We start from the raw sequence: 16509 nt of genomic DNA on the forward strand, positions 1-16509 counted from the left end.
GAGGCTTGAACTGAACCTTAAAAAGCAGGATTTAGGGGCAAGAGCAGGCTAGCGTTAGGGTTAAGGGGGGGGGGAGTGAGAAATTTGATCTGACTGCTCCTAAGGAAGCTTCCCTATCCAGTACCTTGTCTGCCATGTTGCTGCTTCTTAATTTTGCCCCTATTCCAGGCAGAGATCTTACCTCTCCCTATGACTTCCTCCTAGCCTCTCTTTCACCAGAGAGAGCTGAAGATTCCGATGCACTGACAGCTGTCAGCAGTCAACTGGAAGGCTCTCCCATGGACACCAGCAGCCTGGCTTCCTGTACCTTGGAGGAGGCTGTGGGTGACACGTCAGCAGCTGGCAGTTCTGAGCAGCCCACAGCAGGCAGCTCCACTCCTGGGGATGCCCCTCCAGTTGTGGCAGAAGCGCAAAGCAGGGGTGATGGGTCAGGGGAGCCTGCCCAGCCACCCGAGGACAAGTAAGCACTGTGTGGGCAAGAGGAGGGCAAAATGTTTTGAAGGTATTTCAAGCCCCATTCATACTTGTTAACTAACGGACATGCTTGTTACGCTGGGGAGACCAACCTGGCTTCCATGAGAAAGGGGTATTTTAATATAGGAGTATTTTAAAAATGGGAAAACACAGTAGAGACAACAACCTGAAAATGATTTCCTTCAGCTCTCCCCCTGCATCCTCTGAGAGTTCTTCCACCAGAGATTCCGCCGTGGCCATTTCTGGAGCTGATTCCCGAGGAATCCTAGAAGAGCCACTGCCTTCAACAAGCAGCGAAGAAGAGGATCCCCTTGCAGGTGAGTGCCACGTGTACTCAGGCCATCCTGGGATTGTTTACGCTCCTAGTAGCCCTTTGCGTGGAAATGCCCACCAGTCAAATGGTTCCATCCGGAATGGAAGGCGTATGTCCAGGAGAAATTCTGGCATATTTATCCAACTTAAGTATTGGATGCTGTAGCATAATGGGATGAGTCCAGGCTTTGGAGTCAAACCTGTCTTAGTGGACTTGAACAACCAAGAACATGGGCTTATTATTCAATTCCAAGCCCTTTTACCAGGTCGAATGAACTTGTCAGGTTGCAGTCAGTGAAGGTAGAGTCACTGCGAGGCAGGGGCCATTTGGGTTCTGGCTCTGGCTTTTCCCAGCCAATCACTGGGGAAGTAATTTTCCCTCTGGGTTTGAAGTCTTTCTCCTAAAAACAGTGTGAGTTGATGGTGAATTTGTAATGAATCATTCTTCAGGTTCAGTATGAATGGCCTAGAGCCATTGTTTAATTTCTCTGATCCTCATTGATACTGAGGGGTGATGATATCGACACCGTGGGGTCTTTATGAGCGCTAAATGACAGTGTACACAACAAACCTGGCACACAACAAAAATGACATTCTGAGCATAGAGAGGTTGGGTGGGCCCCTCTCTGTGTGCGCTGTGTCCTTTGCAAGCAATGAAGGACCTACAAAGCTGGATTCTCTCAAGCAGTGACATAGGTTTCTTTTCTCCAAGTACATCTTGCACCTCAGTAGAGCTGTGAGTCCCTTCACATCTTGCATCTCCCCTCTCAGGTATCAGTCTCCCCGAAGGTGTAGACCCCTCTTTCCTGGCTGCTCTGCCTGATGACATCCGCCGGGAAGTCTTGCAGAACCAGCTAGGCATTCGTCCACCAACCCGGACTGCCCCTTCAACAACTAGCTCAGCTCCTGCAGTGGTGGGGAATCCTGGAGTGACTGAAGTGAGCCCTGAGTTCCTGGCTGCCCTGCCTCCAGCCATTCAGGAAGAGGTATGTGAGCGGGACAGATAGTGGGGCCTGGTCGCGTGGCAGTAGATGTGCCCCCGTTGACTTCTTCTGTTCCATAGGTGCTGGCACAACAGAGAGCTGAGCAACAACGACGAGAACTGGCACAGAGTGCCAGCTCAGACACCCCCATGGACCCTGTGACCTTCATCCAGACTCTGCCCTCAGACCTGCGCCGTAGCGTTCTAGAGGACATGGAGGACAGCGTGTTGGCTGTGATGCCCCCTGACATTGCAGCTGAGGCTCAAGCTCTAAGGCGAGAGCAGGAAGCCCGGCAGCGGCAGCTCATGCACGAGCGGCTTTTTGGGCACAGCAGCACCTCTGCACTCTCTGCCATTCTCCGAAGCCCGGGTACAGAGGGAGGCAAGTGGGAGGGCTCTGGGATGTCCATCAGTGGCCAGATGAGGCTCTGTTTTTCCTCTTTGTATTGCCTAGACCCAGCTTAGCACCACCCTCCCCAATCTCAGTTTCCTTTTTCTTTCCTTCTAGCTTTCACCAGTCGCCTGAGCGGTAATCGTGGGGTCCAGTATACTCGCCTTGCTGTGCAGCGAGGTGGCACCTTCCAGATGGGGGGTAGCAGCAGCCATAACAGGTACCTTTGTCTTTTTTTTCACCTCACCGTACCACCTCTCAAATCGACTAGTTCAGCTCCTTTAATTTTGTAGATGGAGAAGCTGAAACCTGAGAGGCTGGATGACTTCTCTAGAATGTTTCCTTGAATGAGTGGGAGAGCCACACCTTTGGACTCCCCCCTTCAGAAAGCCACACTTTTGGGTTAGTGTAACTACTGTAGACCATAATCACAAAGGGAAGGTAGACTGGCAGTGGGTGCTAGTGATGGTTTTAACTAGAAAGCAAGCCACCTGCGTCCCACGTAAATAGGAAAACAGTGACCCCCTCGCCTTGAGACGGTAGCATCTAGGTCAGGGAAGTAGAAAGGAGTTAGTTATTAACCAGGCTGAAGCAGAATGGGCCTGACATGGCGAATTGCGAGGGAAGTAATCAGTCCCACAGGAACTGGTAGTCTACAGAAGGCAGGCATAGTGTTGTCACCCGGACCGGGTGGTCAGATTTTACCAATTGATGGTACTCGATACAGATCTGGGCTGGAATCTTTGCTCTCTTCTCAGTCACTGTGTGATGGAGGGCAAGTCACTTAACCTATTTGAGCCTCTTGTTCATCATCTCCAAAATGGGCGACTCTCTAATCTCCACAGCAGCCCTGTGAGGAAGATGTTATAGACATTGTAAAGTGCCTATTCAATGAGGGCAGCGATTATTGCTGTTAAGAGACCTTGGACTGGATTCCCCCACCCCTCCCATCTCGAGCCTCCTTGGAGGTATCCAGCTCATTCCTCTCCCCCAGGCTTAAGCCTAATCCCCAGAGCTCTAGCCGAGGTGTTTCCCAGAGACCATGCTCTGTTTCCAGGCCTTCTGGCAGTAACGTGGACACTCTCCTCCGCCTCCGAGGCCGGCTCCTCCTGGACCACGAAGCCCTGTCTTGTCTCCTGGTCCTCCTTTTCGTGGATGAGCCAAAGCTCAATACTAGCCGTCTACACCGAGTACTGCGAAATCTCTGCTACCATGCCCAGACCCGCCACTGGGTCATCCGCAGCCTATTGTCCATCTTGCAGCGCAGCAGTGAGAGTGAGCTGTGCATTGAAACACCCAAGCTCACCGCAACTGAGGAAAAGGGCAAAAAGTCAAGCAAGAGCTGCGGGTCAAGCAGCCATGAGAACCGACCCTTGGACCTGCTACATAAGATGGAGTCTAAGAGCTCCAACCAGCTTTCCTGGCTCTCAGTATCCATGGATGCAGCCCTAGGCTGCAGAACTAATATATTCCAGATCCAGCGTTCAGGGGGGCGCAAACATACCGAGAAGCACGCAAGCAGTGGCTCCACTGTCCACATCCACCCACAGGCTGCTCCTGTTGTCTGCAGACATGTTCTGGACACACTCATTCAATTAGCCAAGGTGAGGAGCTTGAAGGAGTTTAACTCCTGGGGAATGAAACAGGCAACAGCCTTTTGCTGTTGTGAGTGGAATAGCAACTGGCTGTTGTTAGCAGCAACAGCCAGGTGGAATCTGAACACTAAGGAAGCTTGTGAGTCCCTGTTCTGGTCTTTCTCTTTGCTGGTATTTTAAGCATTGAGCCCTCTCTTGTTTCTGGGAAACTGTCCAGTAAAGAACCTTGTGGGGATTTTATCTACACACCTTATAGCTTTTATTCGTGATGCCATTCAGTCGTCAGGTGAAATTGGGATACAGAAAACTTTAGTGACTTTGTCCTGTAAGCAACATGTAGTAAAGCAACAGAACTGGTCTTAGAATTTAGTCCTGGCCCAATCTGTTTTCTGGTTTGTTTGTGCGGTGTTCTGTTTCTTTGGGGTTTTTTTTTTTGCTTTTTTGTTTTTTTGGGGTTTTTTTTGGAGTAAGCGTCACTAACGTTTATGGAGGGCCTGCCTTGTGCCGGGCACGATGCAAAGATTACATTGTCTCATTCTTTCTTGGACAACTTTGCAAGGGGCGTAGGTGTTCTCCCCATTTTGTCGGTGCAGAGACTGATGTGATGCTCGGCAAATCGTGCCTGTCAGTCTTATCTCCCTACAAAGCACTTTTCCATTTCTCTAGGCTGCTTGGCCTTCTGTCGGATAAAACTCCTATATGACTTCTCTCCCGTGCTACCAAAGGTGTCGAAAGGAGAGGAGAGTCTGGAAACCAGTTGTCTCTCCTTTGTCAGGAAGGCTCATTTTTCTATATAAGCCGCTAGACCAAGCCTATTCTTCTTTACCTGGCAGGTGTTTCCCAGCCATTTCACACAGCAGCGGACCAAAGAAACAAGCTGTGAGAGCGATCGGGAGAGAGGAAGTAAACAGGCCTGCAGCCCGTGCTCTTCACAGTCCACCAGCAGTGGCATTTGCACAGACTTCTGGGACCTATTGGTAAAACTGGACAACATGAATGTCAGCCGGAAAGGCAAGAACTCCGTGAAGTCAGTGCCAGTGAGCGCCGGTGGTGAGGGGGAAACCTCCCCCTATAGCCTCGAGGCCTCTCCACTGGGGCAGCTCATGAACATGTTGTCACATCCAGTTATCCGCCGGAGCTCTCTTTTAACGGAGAAACTCCTCAGACTCCTTTCTCTCATCTCAATTGCTCTCCCAGAAAACAAAGTGTCAGAAGCACAGGCTAATTCTGGCAACAGTGCTTCTTCCACTACTGCTGCCACCTCAGCCACGTCTACCACCACTACCACTGCTGCCACCACCATGCCCACCCCCCCTGCTGTAACCACCCCTCTCACTTCTGCTCCAGCCCTGGTTGCTGCCACGGCTATTTCTACCATTGCCGTAGCTGCTTCTACCACAGTGACTACCCCCACGACTGCTACCACTACTGTTTCAAGTAAGTGTGGGTGTAGGCTGGGAGCGGTGGGGTATCTAGTACGATACCTACCTTACCCCATCCCTTCATCCAGGCATTCCTAAATGATTCCAGTCGGCTTGGTTTGTGGTTGTGAGAGCAGAATGTGTTCATTTTCATCTTCATCGGTCCCGGTTCCCTCCCTCCCTCCCTCCCCCCCCCCCTCACATAAACACACGTAGACACTCCTGTGAAGACCAGCAGGCATTCAGTGAATGTGGCTTCCCTAGGCTAGGCACCGAAAGAAGGGAAGAAGAGAGAACATCCCTGTCTTCAGAAAACTCCAGGCCTTTCCAGGCTGGCTGCAATAGTTCAGGAGCAGGCAGGACACAATGTGAATCAGGGTGGAATGGAGTAGCCAGACCATCGCAGGAAGTAAATGGAAAGGGGAAATCATTGAGCCTCCTGCAGCAGATTAGGAGTAATAATCTGAAGAAGTGGGTTTTGAAGAATAGAAGAGGTTGTGGTAGTAGGGGAACAGTTGGGAGAAATGTTTGTGGTTCTTTGTCACCTGAGAAGGTAAAGTCGTAAGAGTCCTTGGTATCCCAAGTTGTTTGGATCTGGCTTTTACTTGGGTGGATTTTCTTTTCCCACTCCTGTCCCATTTTGAAGCCACTGGTTCTGCTACTTATGTCTCTGGCTAGTGAGTCTCACAGAGGTTTTTCGTGTTCTGTTTCCTCAAAGCTTCTACTACTACTAAGGGCAGCAAATCTCCAGCGAAGGTGGGTGATGGGGGCAGCAGCAGTGCAGACTTTAAGATGGTGTCTTCTGGCCTAACCGAAAACCAGCTACAACTCTCTGTGGAGGTGAGGTTACTCTGAACTGTCAAGGTTGGGGGAGGAAGGGTAAACAGGGGTGGATAATGCCTTCGTTCTCAAAGTGGGGCTTACCCCTTCTCTCCTTCTTTGCCCCAGGTGTTGACATCTCACTCTTGTTCTGAGGAAGGCCTAGAGGATGCAGCCAACGTGTTGCTGCAGCTCTCTCGGGGGGACCCTGGGACCCGAGACACTGTACTTAAGCTGCTGCTGAATGGAGCCCGCCATCTGGGTTATACCCTTTGTAAACAGATAGGTAACAGCAGGAGGAAAGCATCTTGTCTTTCTGAAACCTTCCTCTTAGATGCCACCTCTTTTCTCAAAGCCTGCCTTGAACAACCCCCAGGCTGAAGCAAACTCTGTGCTCCTACAGCACTGCCCCCGTGTTCCCCTGTCATAGTGCTGATTACACTGAGTGGTCACCTGTTTTTCCTCTGCTCAGTTGGTTCTTTGCGGAGAAGGATGGGCTTCTCTCTGCATTCCCCAGTGCCTGGCACACAATAGGTAATCAGTGCTGAGTGATGGGAAAAGAGAATGCATAGGAACAGCCGTGCCTCTTTCTTCTCCATTCTGGGCTCCCATAAGATCCCATGATGAGCCTGCTAAGGCAGCGTCACCACCTCAGAGATGTGCCTATACTATGTTCAGGCTCAGGAATTACAAAGTCAGAATGATACCCTCTACCTTTGTGCAGTGTTGAGGGTGCAGCAATTCCAAAAACATTGGCAAATCGTCTGTCTAGTCTTCTGTTTTGCCAAGAAGAAAATGATGACGCCATTGGATGAAGGAGTGGAGCCACATTTTCTTTAAACGTGGCGAGAGGTTCTTTGCTCTCTCCCACCCACATCCCAATCATGGGCCTCCCTGGATCCTGGCTACTATTTAGTTACCTTCCTCCCACAAATATCCTTGGAGCCGAGGTGATATGAGAGTTGATTGGACTCTATACCCCTTGCCTCTTCAGCGTATGCTATGCTTCATGGGAATTACAAGGTTCTTTCAGAAAGAATTTGTCCTCAGGCCTGTGACCTTTCTTTGCTGCCACCATTTACTCAATACCCATGGGCCAGGCATGAGTATCTGCTAATTCTCACGGCAACCTTGTGAAGTTAGGCAGGGTTAGTCCCATTATTAAGATGGGCAAAGAGACATGGAGAGAAGAAATTTGCCTGAAGTCACCACAGAACCTCAGTAGAAACATTCAGAATTTGGACCCTGGCCTTTCTGGTTGCAAAACAGATAGATACTTTTCCCCCTCTGCAGTGAGCTTCGTTTCATGTAGGACTCACAACAGGTTCTTGAAACCAGGGAAATTTGTGGTCCTCTGGTGGTTGGTCCGTGAGCACACACAGTAAAATGAGCAGAGCCTGGTTCCTGCTCACTCTGGGTTCTCTGCAGCTGAGCAAAGAGGGTAGCCTGGGCAGGTTTCTTGGAACGCTCTGGTTTTCAGCTGCTTCACTAGGGAAGTCTCAACAGTTGCTGGTTCCTCTGCCTGCCCCAGGTACCCTTCTGGCTGAGCTACGGGAATACAACCTGGAGCAGCAGCGGCGAGCCCAGTGTGAGACCCTCTCTCCTGATGGCCTGCCTGAAGAGCAGCCACAGACCACCAAGCTGAAAGGCAAAATGCAGAGCAGGTGGGTGGGAGATGCCCTTTTGGCTGGGGAGCTGGACCTCTGGGACGTTCTGAAAGGTGGCTGTTGCCTGCCCACGCTCAGTCATTTTTTTCTATTTCTCCTTACTTCTGAGACTTCCTTCTGAGGTTCTTTACCCACTCTGACTGACACCAGAAAACTCTGCTTGCTCTGGGTATTTATACTTTGATGCTGTCGTTGTATGCAAGCCACCTCTACACTATCCAGGTTTGACGTGGCTGAGAATGTGGTAATTGTGGCATCTCAGAAGCGACCCCTGGGCGGCCGGGAACTCCAGCTGCCTTCTATGTCCATGTTGACATCCAAGACGTCTACCCAGAAGTTCTTCTTGAGGGTCCTGCAGGTCATCATCCAGCTCCGGGACGACACACGCCGAGCTAACAAGAAAGCCAAGCAGACAGGCAGGCTAGGTATGGAACTAGAATATCCAGTTGAGGGGCAAGGCAGGTGATAGAGAACCCAGAGGCTCTGGAGGGCAGGGATTGCTGCCATGTCTCCTTCCTGTTTGAGCTTTTCAAAAGGAAAATGATGATCCCTTCTGAAAATATTAATGGCTGCGTTGTACAGCTCACACCAGCTGTCTCTCTAGGAGGTTCATTAGGGCAAGTGATAATTAAGGGGGAGCTGAAATCTGGCAGGAGAGTTGGGGGTGGACCCTTTTCCTGAAGAAGATTTAACTCACCGGGTATACCTCCTTTCTGCTTCCTTGGCCACTCCTAACTAAAAACACTGCAGCCATGTTGCCTCAGCCATGGCCTGCCAAAACATTTCCCGTACCTCTTTTCCTCCTGTCCCACATTCCCCCATATTTCTGCCTACCACCATGCCCCCTGCCTTTATCTGTAATACTTGGTGCCTGATGATGAGCACTCTGAAGCTGCCTGAACTAGAGCTCAGAGACCTCGGCAAGATGCCCTGTGGCAGCCCAGGAGACGGTACGAGAGAGAATGTTGGGCATTCCGTCTTTCTACATTTTATATCTTGCCTTCTTTTTTTTCTCCCAGGTTCCGCCGGTCTAGGCTCAGCTAGCAGCATCCAGGCAGCTGTTCGGCAGCTGGAGGCTGAAGCTGATGCCATTATACAAATGGTACGTGAGGGTCAAAGGGCGCGGAGACAGCAACAAGCAGCAACGGTTAGCATGATGCCTGTGGCCCCTCATTCATTTGTCTCTTCCCTCCTCCCCCCACCACGTCATCAGTGGGCTTTCACTGCCCGAACCTTGTATGCTTTTGCATTAAGTTTGCTATATGAATGCTTCTGGACAACAGGATTACTTTCTGTTGGCATTTTCTTTTCTGTTTGGTTTGGTTTGGTTTTTGGTTTGGTTCAAAGCTTGGCCATCACACTCCACCCCCAGCTATCCCGTCAACAGTGGCGCTTTTGCAAACTGCCTAATGCTAAGTGTCTGGGTTCTGAGGGTTCTGTGTTGTGAAGATATTTCAGTCTAATGGAACAAGGCAAGTACATCAGACAACTCAGGACTCCTGCCCTTGAAAGTCCCCAAGCTTGATACACATCCCACACAGCCACTTCTGTCAAAGGCTAGTCCCTCCATCCTGGACTCTGCCTCTGTTCTCCAAAATCCCCTGGCACCGAGGCACTCAGGCACTTTAGGAGGAAACCTTCAGGCATCTAGGTAGCCAGCTCACTGTTGCGGTCCCAGCACAGAGTGACTGCAGTGAAAGTCTGGGGTCACGTATGTATGCTGTGGCCTATCTCATTGTTTTCCTGTCCTTGCAATATGCAAGTCACCTTCCCAAGATCCAGGAAATAAAGGTATCCTTGAGCCTTGGTTTCCTTTTGTGGACAATTATGGTTATACAGTCTGGTTTCTTTGGGCGTGCTGAGAATAACCTAGAATTTGGGGACAGTGACTTCAGGAGGGTAGAAAGAGGAAATTAGAAAGCCATTATTCTGTAGCGTGAATTTTATTTTCCTGCCCAGTCTCTTTCCCATCACCTGATGAGTCAGATACTGGCTTTTTAAGTATTCCCACCCAAAGGTTGCACTAAGTCCCTCTATCCTTTCCCCTTGTGCGAGCAATCAGATACAAAGGGCAAGCCTACCTTCTCCTCATCTGAGTTGTATAAATGTAACCTGTCCCCAGAAGATGACTTGAAGTCTGTCTCTAGGATGCTGGTGTCTGACTGCACAACAGGTCTGGTATATAGTGTAGACAGAGCAGGAGCAGGCATCCAGGAAAGTATTTGGAAAGGCTTGCAAGCTCAGTGTGGGGCACAGCAGAGGAGGTGGGAAGGCCACTGTTTTGTCCTGAAGAGCGCTACGGAGTTTCCTGATCACATAGGGAAAGCTACCTTCCAAGCTTCTCGGTGTGTGAGAACCGGGAAAGCCAACCTCGAGCCTGTCCCTTGAGGAAAGCAGAATAATAGACTTCATGTGACGTTGTCTGTTTTATCCAGTCGGAGTCTAGCCAATCTGAGGGATCTGTGCGGAGGGAGGAGTCACCCATGGATGTGGATCAGCCATCTCCCAGTGCTCAAGATACTCAGTCCATTGGTCAGTACTACTTCCTGTTTCCAGCCCAGCACAAAGGAGAGCCAGCCTTTATGAAACGTCTGCTGGGTCGCTTGCTCTTGACATACATGCATGCTCAGTCTTTTCCCATTTGTTCCAGTAAACACTGGTTCCTATAAATGTCAGTAGGTACTTACCAACCAGGATCACTAACTACCCTCACTTTTACCCTTGTTGGGGATCCATAGCACACAGTGCGATTCCTGCAGTAGAGAAACTATGATACCCTGTGATGCATGGACACAGATTTGAGCCTTGGCTTCCCCCATTTACTAGCTCTGGAACCTGGGGCGAACCCCTCTGTGCTTCAATTTCCTCATCCAAACTAGGGATGCTCATAGTGGTTAGGATTAAGCAAGTTAATACAGAGATAGCCCTTGAACACGTACCTGATGATAGCACAGTGAATGTTGGATGTTACTGGCATCATTTCTCAAAGTTAATTTTACACAGAATACTTTTTTGGCACCCTTTTAACATAAGCCTTTGGAGTGTTTCTTGCAGTACATCCATTTTTGAAATGCTGTATTAAGTGATTTAATATTCCATCAGGACCTTGGGAGACAGATGTTTTCCCCATTTTATAGTTGGAGAAATATAAAGCACAGAAATGTTCTCTTGCCCAAAGTCACACGATCTGCAAGTGCCAGAGTCAGGAGTCAACCCTAGGGCTGTCAGAGCCTTGAAGAATGGTCAGAATTTGAGTAGATGATGACGAGCAAAGGTCAGGAATAAGCCTAAGCAGGACGTGGGGTGCGGGGTGGGAGGGTAATGTGGGCAAGTGTAGAGAGGGAGGGAGGGATTGGTGACGAAGCAGTTGGTTCTTCCTCACCCAGAAGATAAAGCTGGCTTTTGCTGCTTGGCAAGAACAGTTTAGAGTAAGTTTAGAATAAGCTCCTGGTGAGTGTCAGGAAAGGTAGCAGCCATGGGGGTCCACTTGTCACACCTTAGCTTCTCAGATTTTAAACTGTCACAGGACAGGATGACTACTTCAGAAGGCACCAGACTTAAAAGTCAGAAAGATCCCAATTGGTGTCCTGGCCCTGTCCTTGGTAAAGAAAATACGGAGGCGCAGCTTAATCTGTCTAGTGGCCCATATACATTAGCCCTCTGGTCTCAGAAAAATCTAAGTGGAGGTGACGCCTCTAAGACTTTCTGATTCTCTCTTTGTGCCCTGTAGGCTCTGATGGAACCCCACAAGGGGAGAAGGAGAAGGAGGAGAGGCCACCAGAGTTGCCCCTGCTTAGTGAGCAGCTGAGCCTAGATGAGCTGTGGGACATGCTAGGGGAGTGTTTAAAGGAACTGGAGGAATCTCATGACCAGCATGCGGTGCTAGGTGAGTTGTCCCCTCAAGGGCCTGGGGTCCTTTCTGTCTGCTTACTTTTCTTCTCCCCATATTAACCCTCTCCCTCAGTGTCACTCTCATGAGAATTCAAAGGAGAATTTTATCTGTTTAAAAAAAAAAGATGCACCTTCTTTTTTAGTAACCAGTATCTTACTTGTTAGTCCAGAGGAATCTTTACAACTGGTTGCCTGTCCCATTTTCCTGTGGCTGCAGGGAAGCTCTGACTGTGTTTGGGGCTTCATTTTATTATTCTGTGGTCATATTTCCCATTCATTATTTCTTCCTTGTTGTCAAGTATTTTTTTCCTACTTTGGAGTTTGTGTATTGAAGTTTGGAAAGTAAAGTAAAATAAGCCACTCCCCCGTCATTCCTACCCACAGTGTTGCAGCCTGCCGTCGAGGCCTTCTTTCTGGTCCATGCCACAGAGCGGGAGAGCAAACCTCCTGTCCGAGACACCCGTGAGAGCCAGCTAGCGCACATCAAGGACGAGCCTCCTCCACTCTCCCCTGCCCCCTTAACCCCAGCCACTCCTTCTTCCCTTGACCCATTCTTCTCCCGGGAGCCCTCATCTATGCACATCTCCTCAAGTCTGCCCCCTGATACGCAGAAGTTCCTTCGCTTTGCAGGTACTGGGAACTCTTAGGCCCCCAAATGTAGGTGGCTTTGTTTCATACAGGGTTGTTTCATACGTTTTTATCCTTAGCTGAGCAACAAAGTGTGCAGGGTTGTGTGGGGGGGAGGGCGCGCTGGAGAGAGAGAAAATAAGACTGTGTGAGGTCAGTAGGGGCTGGGGCTGGAAGCCCTCGTGTGCCGCACTAAGGGGCTTGAGCTTTGTCCTGAAGCAGTGGGAAACCAGGAGGGGTTAGAAATGATCACAGTTGTGTTCGCACTGGTCCCTGGCTTAGGCTTAGTTCCTTTTTAGTCTCCTGAAACAAAGAAGGGGAAGGAAGAGAGAATTGCTAGCTGAAGAGAGTCTTTTACGACCTGTGAATGTCTCATTTCTACTGTCCTGTCTCCCTTCAGAGACTCACCGCACTGTGTTAAACCAAATCCTCCGGCAGTCCACCACCCATCTCGCTGATGGGCCCTTTGCTGTCCTGGTAGACTACATTCGTGTCCTTGACTTCGATGTCAAGCGCAAGTACGTGCCCTGGATGTTATAGGGCACGGGAAGTAGGGAACCTGAGGTTGGGGAGATAAGAGCTCCCCTAATGGTATCTTCCCTCCCAGAAAGGAACCAAGGTTGCTCACTGGGGCAAGCGTTTTCAGGGAAAGAGCTTTCCCTTGGTGGCATCGTTTGGAATGGTGCTGGGTGGGGAGGGAAGTGAACCAGCTGTGCCACTGATAGTCATTTTCCCTAGGTTCTCCCTGGTCGTCTCACCACACCAGTCTCCATTCTGCATCATAGAAATGAGAACCTTTATTTAACCACATTGTAGCTAGAGTCCAATTCCATCGTTTGGGGTAATGCAGGAGGTACAGGTGGCCATAGTACACTTACAGCAGGGCTCAGAGAGGACCTCAGTAACCCTTCTGTCATCCCACTCCTCTCTTCCTTCCCATGCACGTACACAGGCATACCTGCCCATTGCAGAAATTGCGTGCTGCAAACTCTGTGGGCCCTTACTCAGTGGAGATGGTAAAAAACTTATTTTATGTCTTTTTTTTTTTTTTAAGATACATAGATCACACGAAATGTTACATTAAAACATATAAGAGGCTCCCATATACCCCACTCCCCACCCCCCACCACTCCTCCCACATCAACAACCTCTTTCATCATTGTGGCACATCCACTGCATTTGGTGAATACATTTTGGAGCACTGCTACACAGCATGGATTATAGTTTGCGTTGTAGTTTACACTCTCTCCCAGTCCATTCAGTGGGTTGTGGCAGGATATATAATGTCCTGCATCTGTCCCTGCAGTATCATTCAGGACAACTCCAAGTCCCCAAAATGCCCCCATATCACACGTGCTCTTCTTCCCTCTCCCTGCCCTCAGCAACTCCCGTGGCCATTGTCTCCACATGAGTGATACAGAGTTGGTAATGAATGACCTACCTCTCCCAACTACCTGGCATTTCCCAAAGGAGGTGGGGAGCGGGGATCAAAGTGTTTGGAGGATGGGGTGAGCATCACTGTGGGTTTTCATCTTAATCAGGCAGACAGAATTTGGCTCTGCCACCCCCCACACCCCCCACCCCCAATCCTATTCTCCTTGCTTTCCTGCCTCCCAAGATACTTCCGCCAAGAGCTGGAGCGTTTGGATGAGGGCCTCCGGAAAGAAGATATGGCAGTGCATGTCCGCCGTGACCATGTGTTCGAAGACTCCTATCGTGAGCTCCACCGCAAATCCCCTGAAGAAATGAAGAATCGCTTGTAAGAGCCTGGAGCAGAAAACAGGAAAGGGGGTGGGGGCTTTTCCTACGGGGTAGCAATGGCTTACTCAAGCCTTACGTGTGTAAGGGAATTTAGGGAGATGCTGCTCTCCCAGTAGGAATTCCCGTTAAGACCCGCGCGTAGGTACTCTCACTGAGCTGTCTCCTCCTCCTCTTGGCCTGGTCTTGTGAGAATGGGCTTCTACTGGCTGTCCCTTTGGCCGAGCTACCCAGTAATTTCCAGGATGCCAAGGGAGTGTTTTGTGTTTGGAAATGGTACCTCTGATGGCTTCACGGTAAAAGCTTTCTCCATTATTACACTAGGAACCGGAAGCCCGCTGAGCAAATGGTACCCTTCATTGGGGGAGACCACACTTGCGTAAGCAGGTGGGCCCCCCACCAAATTCGTAATTGCTCACTGTTAATTCTAAATCCACCTAGAGGAGATTGGCAGTTTGCAGTACCAACTGTGATGGGAGCTGATGAGATGATACACCTACTGGAGAGTAGCTTGAAGCTCTTCCCTGATGGCATGGGCTCACCATCCATCAAACCATAAAAGAAGTCAGAGGTCTCCCAAGACTCTGTGCCGTTTCACCACCACCACCAACAACAAATACCTTATAGAAAGTGGACCGAAGGATCAGTTCTCTTCAAGGCTCCTTGACTCTGCCTTGTCACCCTGATTGCCCTAAGTCGGAACTCATCTAGCCCTCCTTAACCTTTGCCTCTGGAATTTGTGCCTCCCCCTACCCCATACCCCTTAGTGAACCCTTATTGACATTTCGGAACATGTCTTCGAGCAATGATGCTTTCTCTTTGTTTGTTTGTTTGTTTGATCCCAGACCCCACGCCCCTCCTCAGGGCTCTCTCAGCACTCTCTTCACATCTGTTATCTGAAGCTCCACTCCCCAGAGACTGCATCCCAGTCGCTTGCTTGGGTAATGTGGAGTACGTGAATAGATTTGTCCTGGAGCTTTCTTCACATTTCTCTCTTTGTTTCTGGTCTCTTGTGCAGGTATATAGTGTTTGAAGGAGAAGAAGGGCAGGATGCCGGAGGGCTCCTGCGAGAGTGGTACATGATCATCTCTCGAGAGATGTTTAACCCTATGTATGCCTTGTTCCGTACCTCACCCGGTGATCGGGTCACCTACACCATCAATCCGTCTTCCCACTGCAACCCCAACCACCTCAGCTACTTCAAGTTTGTTGGACGCATTGTGGCCAAAGCTGTATATGACAACCGCCTTCTAGAATGCTACTTTACTCGGTCCTTCTACAAACACATCTTGGGTCACTTACAGCATCACTCCGTCTTTCCACTGCAACCCCAGTCACTTCAGCTACTTCAGGTTTGTTGCACACTATAGCAGTTTGATAGTGTTTATTAATTTCAAAAATAAATATTGGATTATGTTTGTGAATTAGTCTGTTCATCCAGGCATATTAGATTGTATTGGATTCAGGGGGTGCTCTTTTACTTGATTAAATAATGAATAAGGCGCTGCGCCGGCGGTGAGCGGGGCCGGGCGGGGCCGAGCCAGGCGGAGCCGGGCCGCGGTAGCGTTTGGAGCCGGGCGGGGCCGGTGCAGGCCTCGGCTGCGGGCCGCGGTAGCCTTTGGAGCCGGACGGGGCCGGTGCAGGCCTCGGCTGTGGGCCGCGGTAGCGTTTGGAGCCGGGCGGGGCCGGTGCAGGCCCGGGCTGCGGGCCGCGGTAGCGCTTGGAGCCGGGCGGGCCCGGGTCAGGCCGCGGCGGGTACGGAGCCGGGCAGGGCCGGTCCAGGCCGCGGGGGGCGGGAGGTGGACGCCGGAGCCGGCTGGGCCGCTGTAGCGAGCGGAGCTGGGCGGAGCCAGGCCAGGCCAAGGCGACGTGAGGAGCCGGGCAGAGCCGGTCCAAGCCTCCGCGGCGGGCGGAGCCGGGCCTGCGGAGGGGTTTCTGTTTTTTTTGTTTGTTTGTTTGTTTGTTTGTTTGTTTGTTTGTTTTTTGTTTTTTTTTTTGAGCATCTGCAGTACTGGGGAGTTCGTGGGCCCTGGGCGGCCTATTGGGGGTTTGTGGGAAGGGAGGTGCTTGCAGACCCATTTGGGCAGACAGACGGGGGGTTTTAGGGCAAAGCGGGGGGAAGTTGTTGTTTTAGATAGTGTTGCAATTGTGACACCTGTGTACCTGTATCTCTCTTCTCCCTATCCGTTCCCCACCGTTTGCCCATCCTCTTTTTCTTTCTTCCTTTCTTCTTGCCTTTCTTTTTTCTTTATTATAATTAGTTTTTTTTTTTTTTTCGGTTTTCTCTTTCCCTCTTGTCCCTCATCTTCCACTTATTTTTACTTTAATTCAAGTATACAATAGGTGCTACAGGGAACACCTCACATTTGCTGGGTTTTCCCATCCTCCACTGCCTCATTTCTGTGTGAACTGATTTAGGCTACCTACACTATCCCCCTTCCCCTGCATCTTGATATCCACTATCATCTACTGTCTCTCCTATATTCCACCCCCCACCTCCCGTTCTTTGATCCACAAAGTGTCTAACTCTTAATTTCTAATACCTTTGTTCTGTTTTCTGTCTATTATCCAC

General features: G+C 50.2%; 1 protein-coding gene across 1 annotated transcript in view; it reads left to right on the forward strand.

The window, feature by feature from the left end:
- Nucleotides 1–119: 119 nt before the first annotated feature.
- The window catches only part of LOC111761434 (E3 ubiquitin-protein ligase HUWE1-like), a 48446-nt gene continuing 32056 nt past the window's right edge, over nucleotides 120–16509 (forward strand). The window contains exons 1-18 of the mRNA XM_058291920.2: nucleotides 120–460; nucleotides 661–791; nucleotides 1558–1772; nucleotides 1850–2138; nucleotides 2277–2379; nucleotides 3217–3763; nucleotides 4588–5191; nucleotides 5894–6015; nucleotides 6124–6280; nucleotides 7526–7658; nucleotides 7884–8086; nucleotides 8681–8763; nucleotides 10097–10193; nucleotides 11392–11547; nucleotides 11937–12182; nucleotides 12580–12697; nucleotides 13798–13938; nucleotides 14956–15289. Coding sequence (XP_058147903.1) covers nucleotides 135–460; nucleotides 661–791; nucleotides 1558–1772; nucleotides 1850–2138; nucleotides 2277–2379; nucleotides 3217–3763; nucleotides 4588–5191; nucleotides 5894–6015; nucleotides 6124–6280; nucleotides 7526–7658; nucleotides 7884–8086; nucleotides 8681–8763; nucleotides 10097–10193; nucleotides 11392–11547; nucleotides 11937–12182; nucleotides 12580–12697; nucleotides 13798–13938; nucleotides 14956–15289 — 4005 coding nt within the window. The 5' untranslated portion in view covers nucleotides 120–134. The remainder of the gene's footprint in view (nucleotides 461–660; nucleotides 792–1557; nucleotides 1773–1849; nucleotides 2139–2276; nucleotides 2380–3216; nucleotides 3764–4587; nucleotides 5192–5893; nucleotides 6016–6123; nucleotides 6281–7525; nucleotides 7659–7883; nucleotides 8087–8680; nucleotides 8764–10096; nucleotides 10194–11391; nucleotides 11548–11936; nucleotides 12183–12579; nucleotides 12698–13797; nucleotides 13939–14955; nucleotides 15290–16509) is intronic.

The sequence above is a fragment of the Dasypus novemcinctus genome, chromosome X (genome assembly GCF_030445035.2).
Source record: "Dasypus novemcinctus isolate mDasNov1 chromosome X, mDasNov1.1.hap2, whole genome shotgun sequence".
Classification (NCBI taxonomy): Eukaryota; Metazoa; Chordata; class Mammalia; order Cingulata; family Dasypodidae; genus Dasypus; species Dasypus novemcinctus.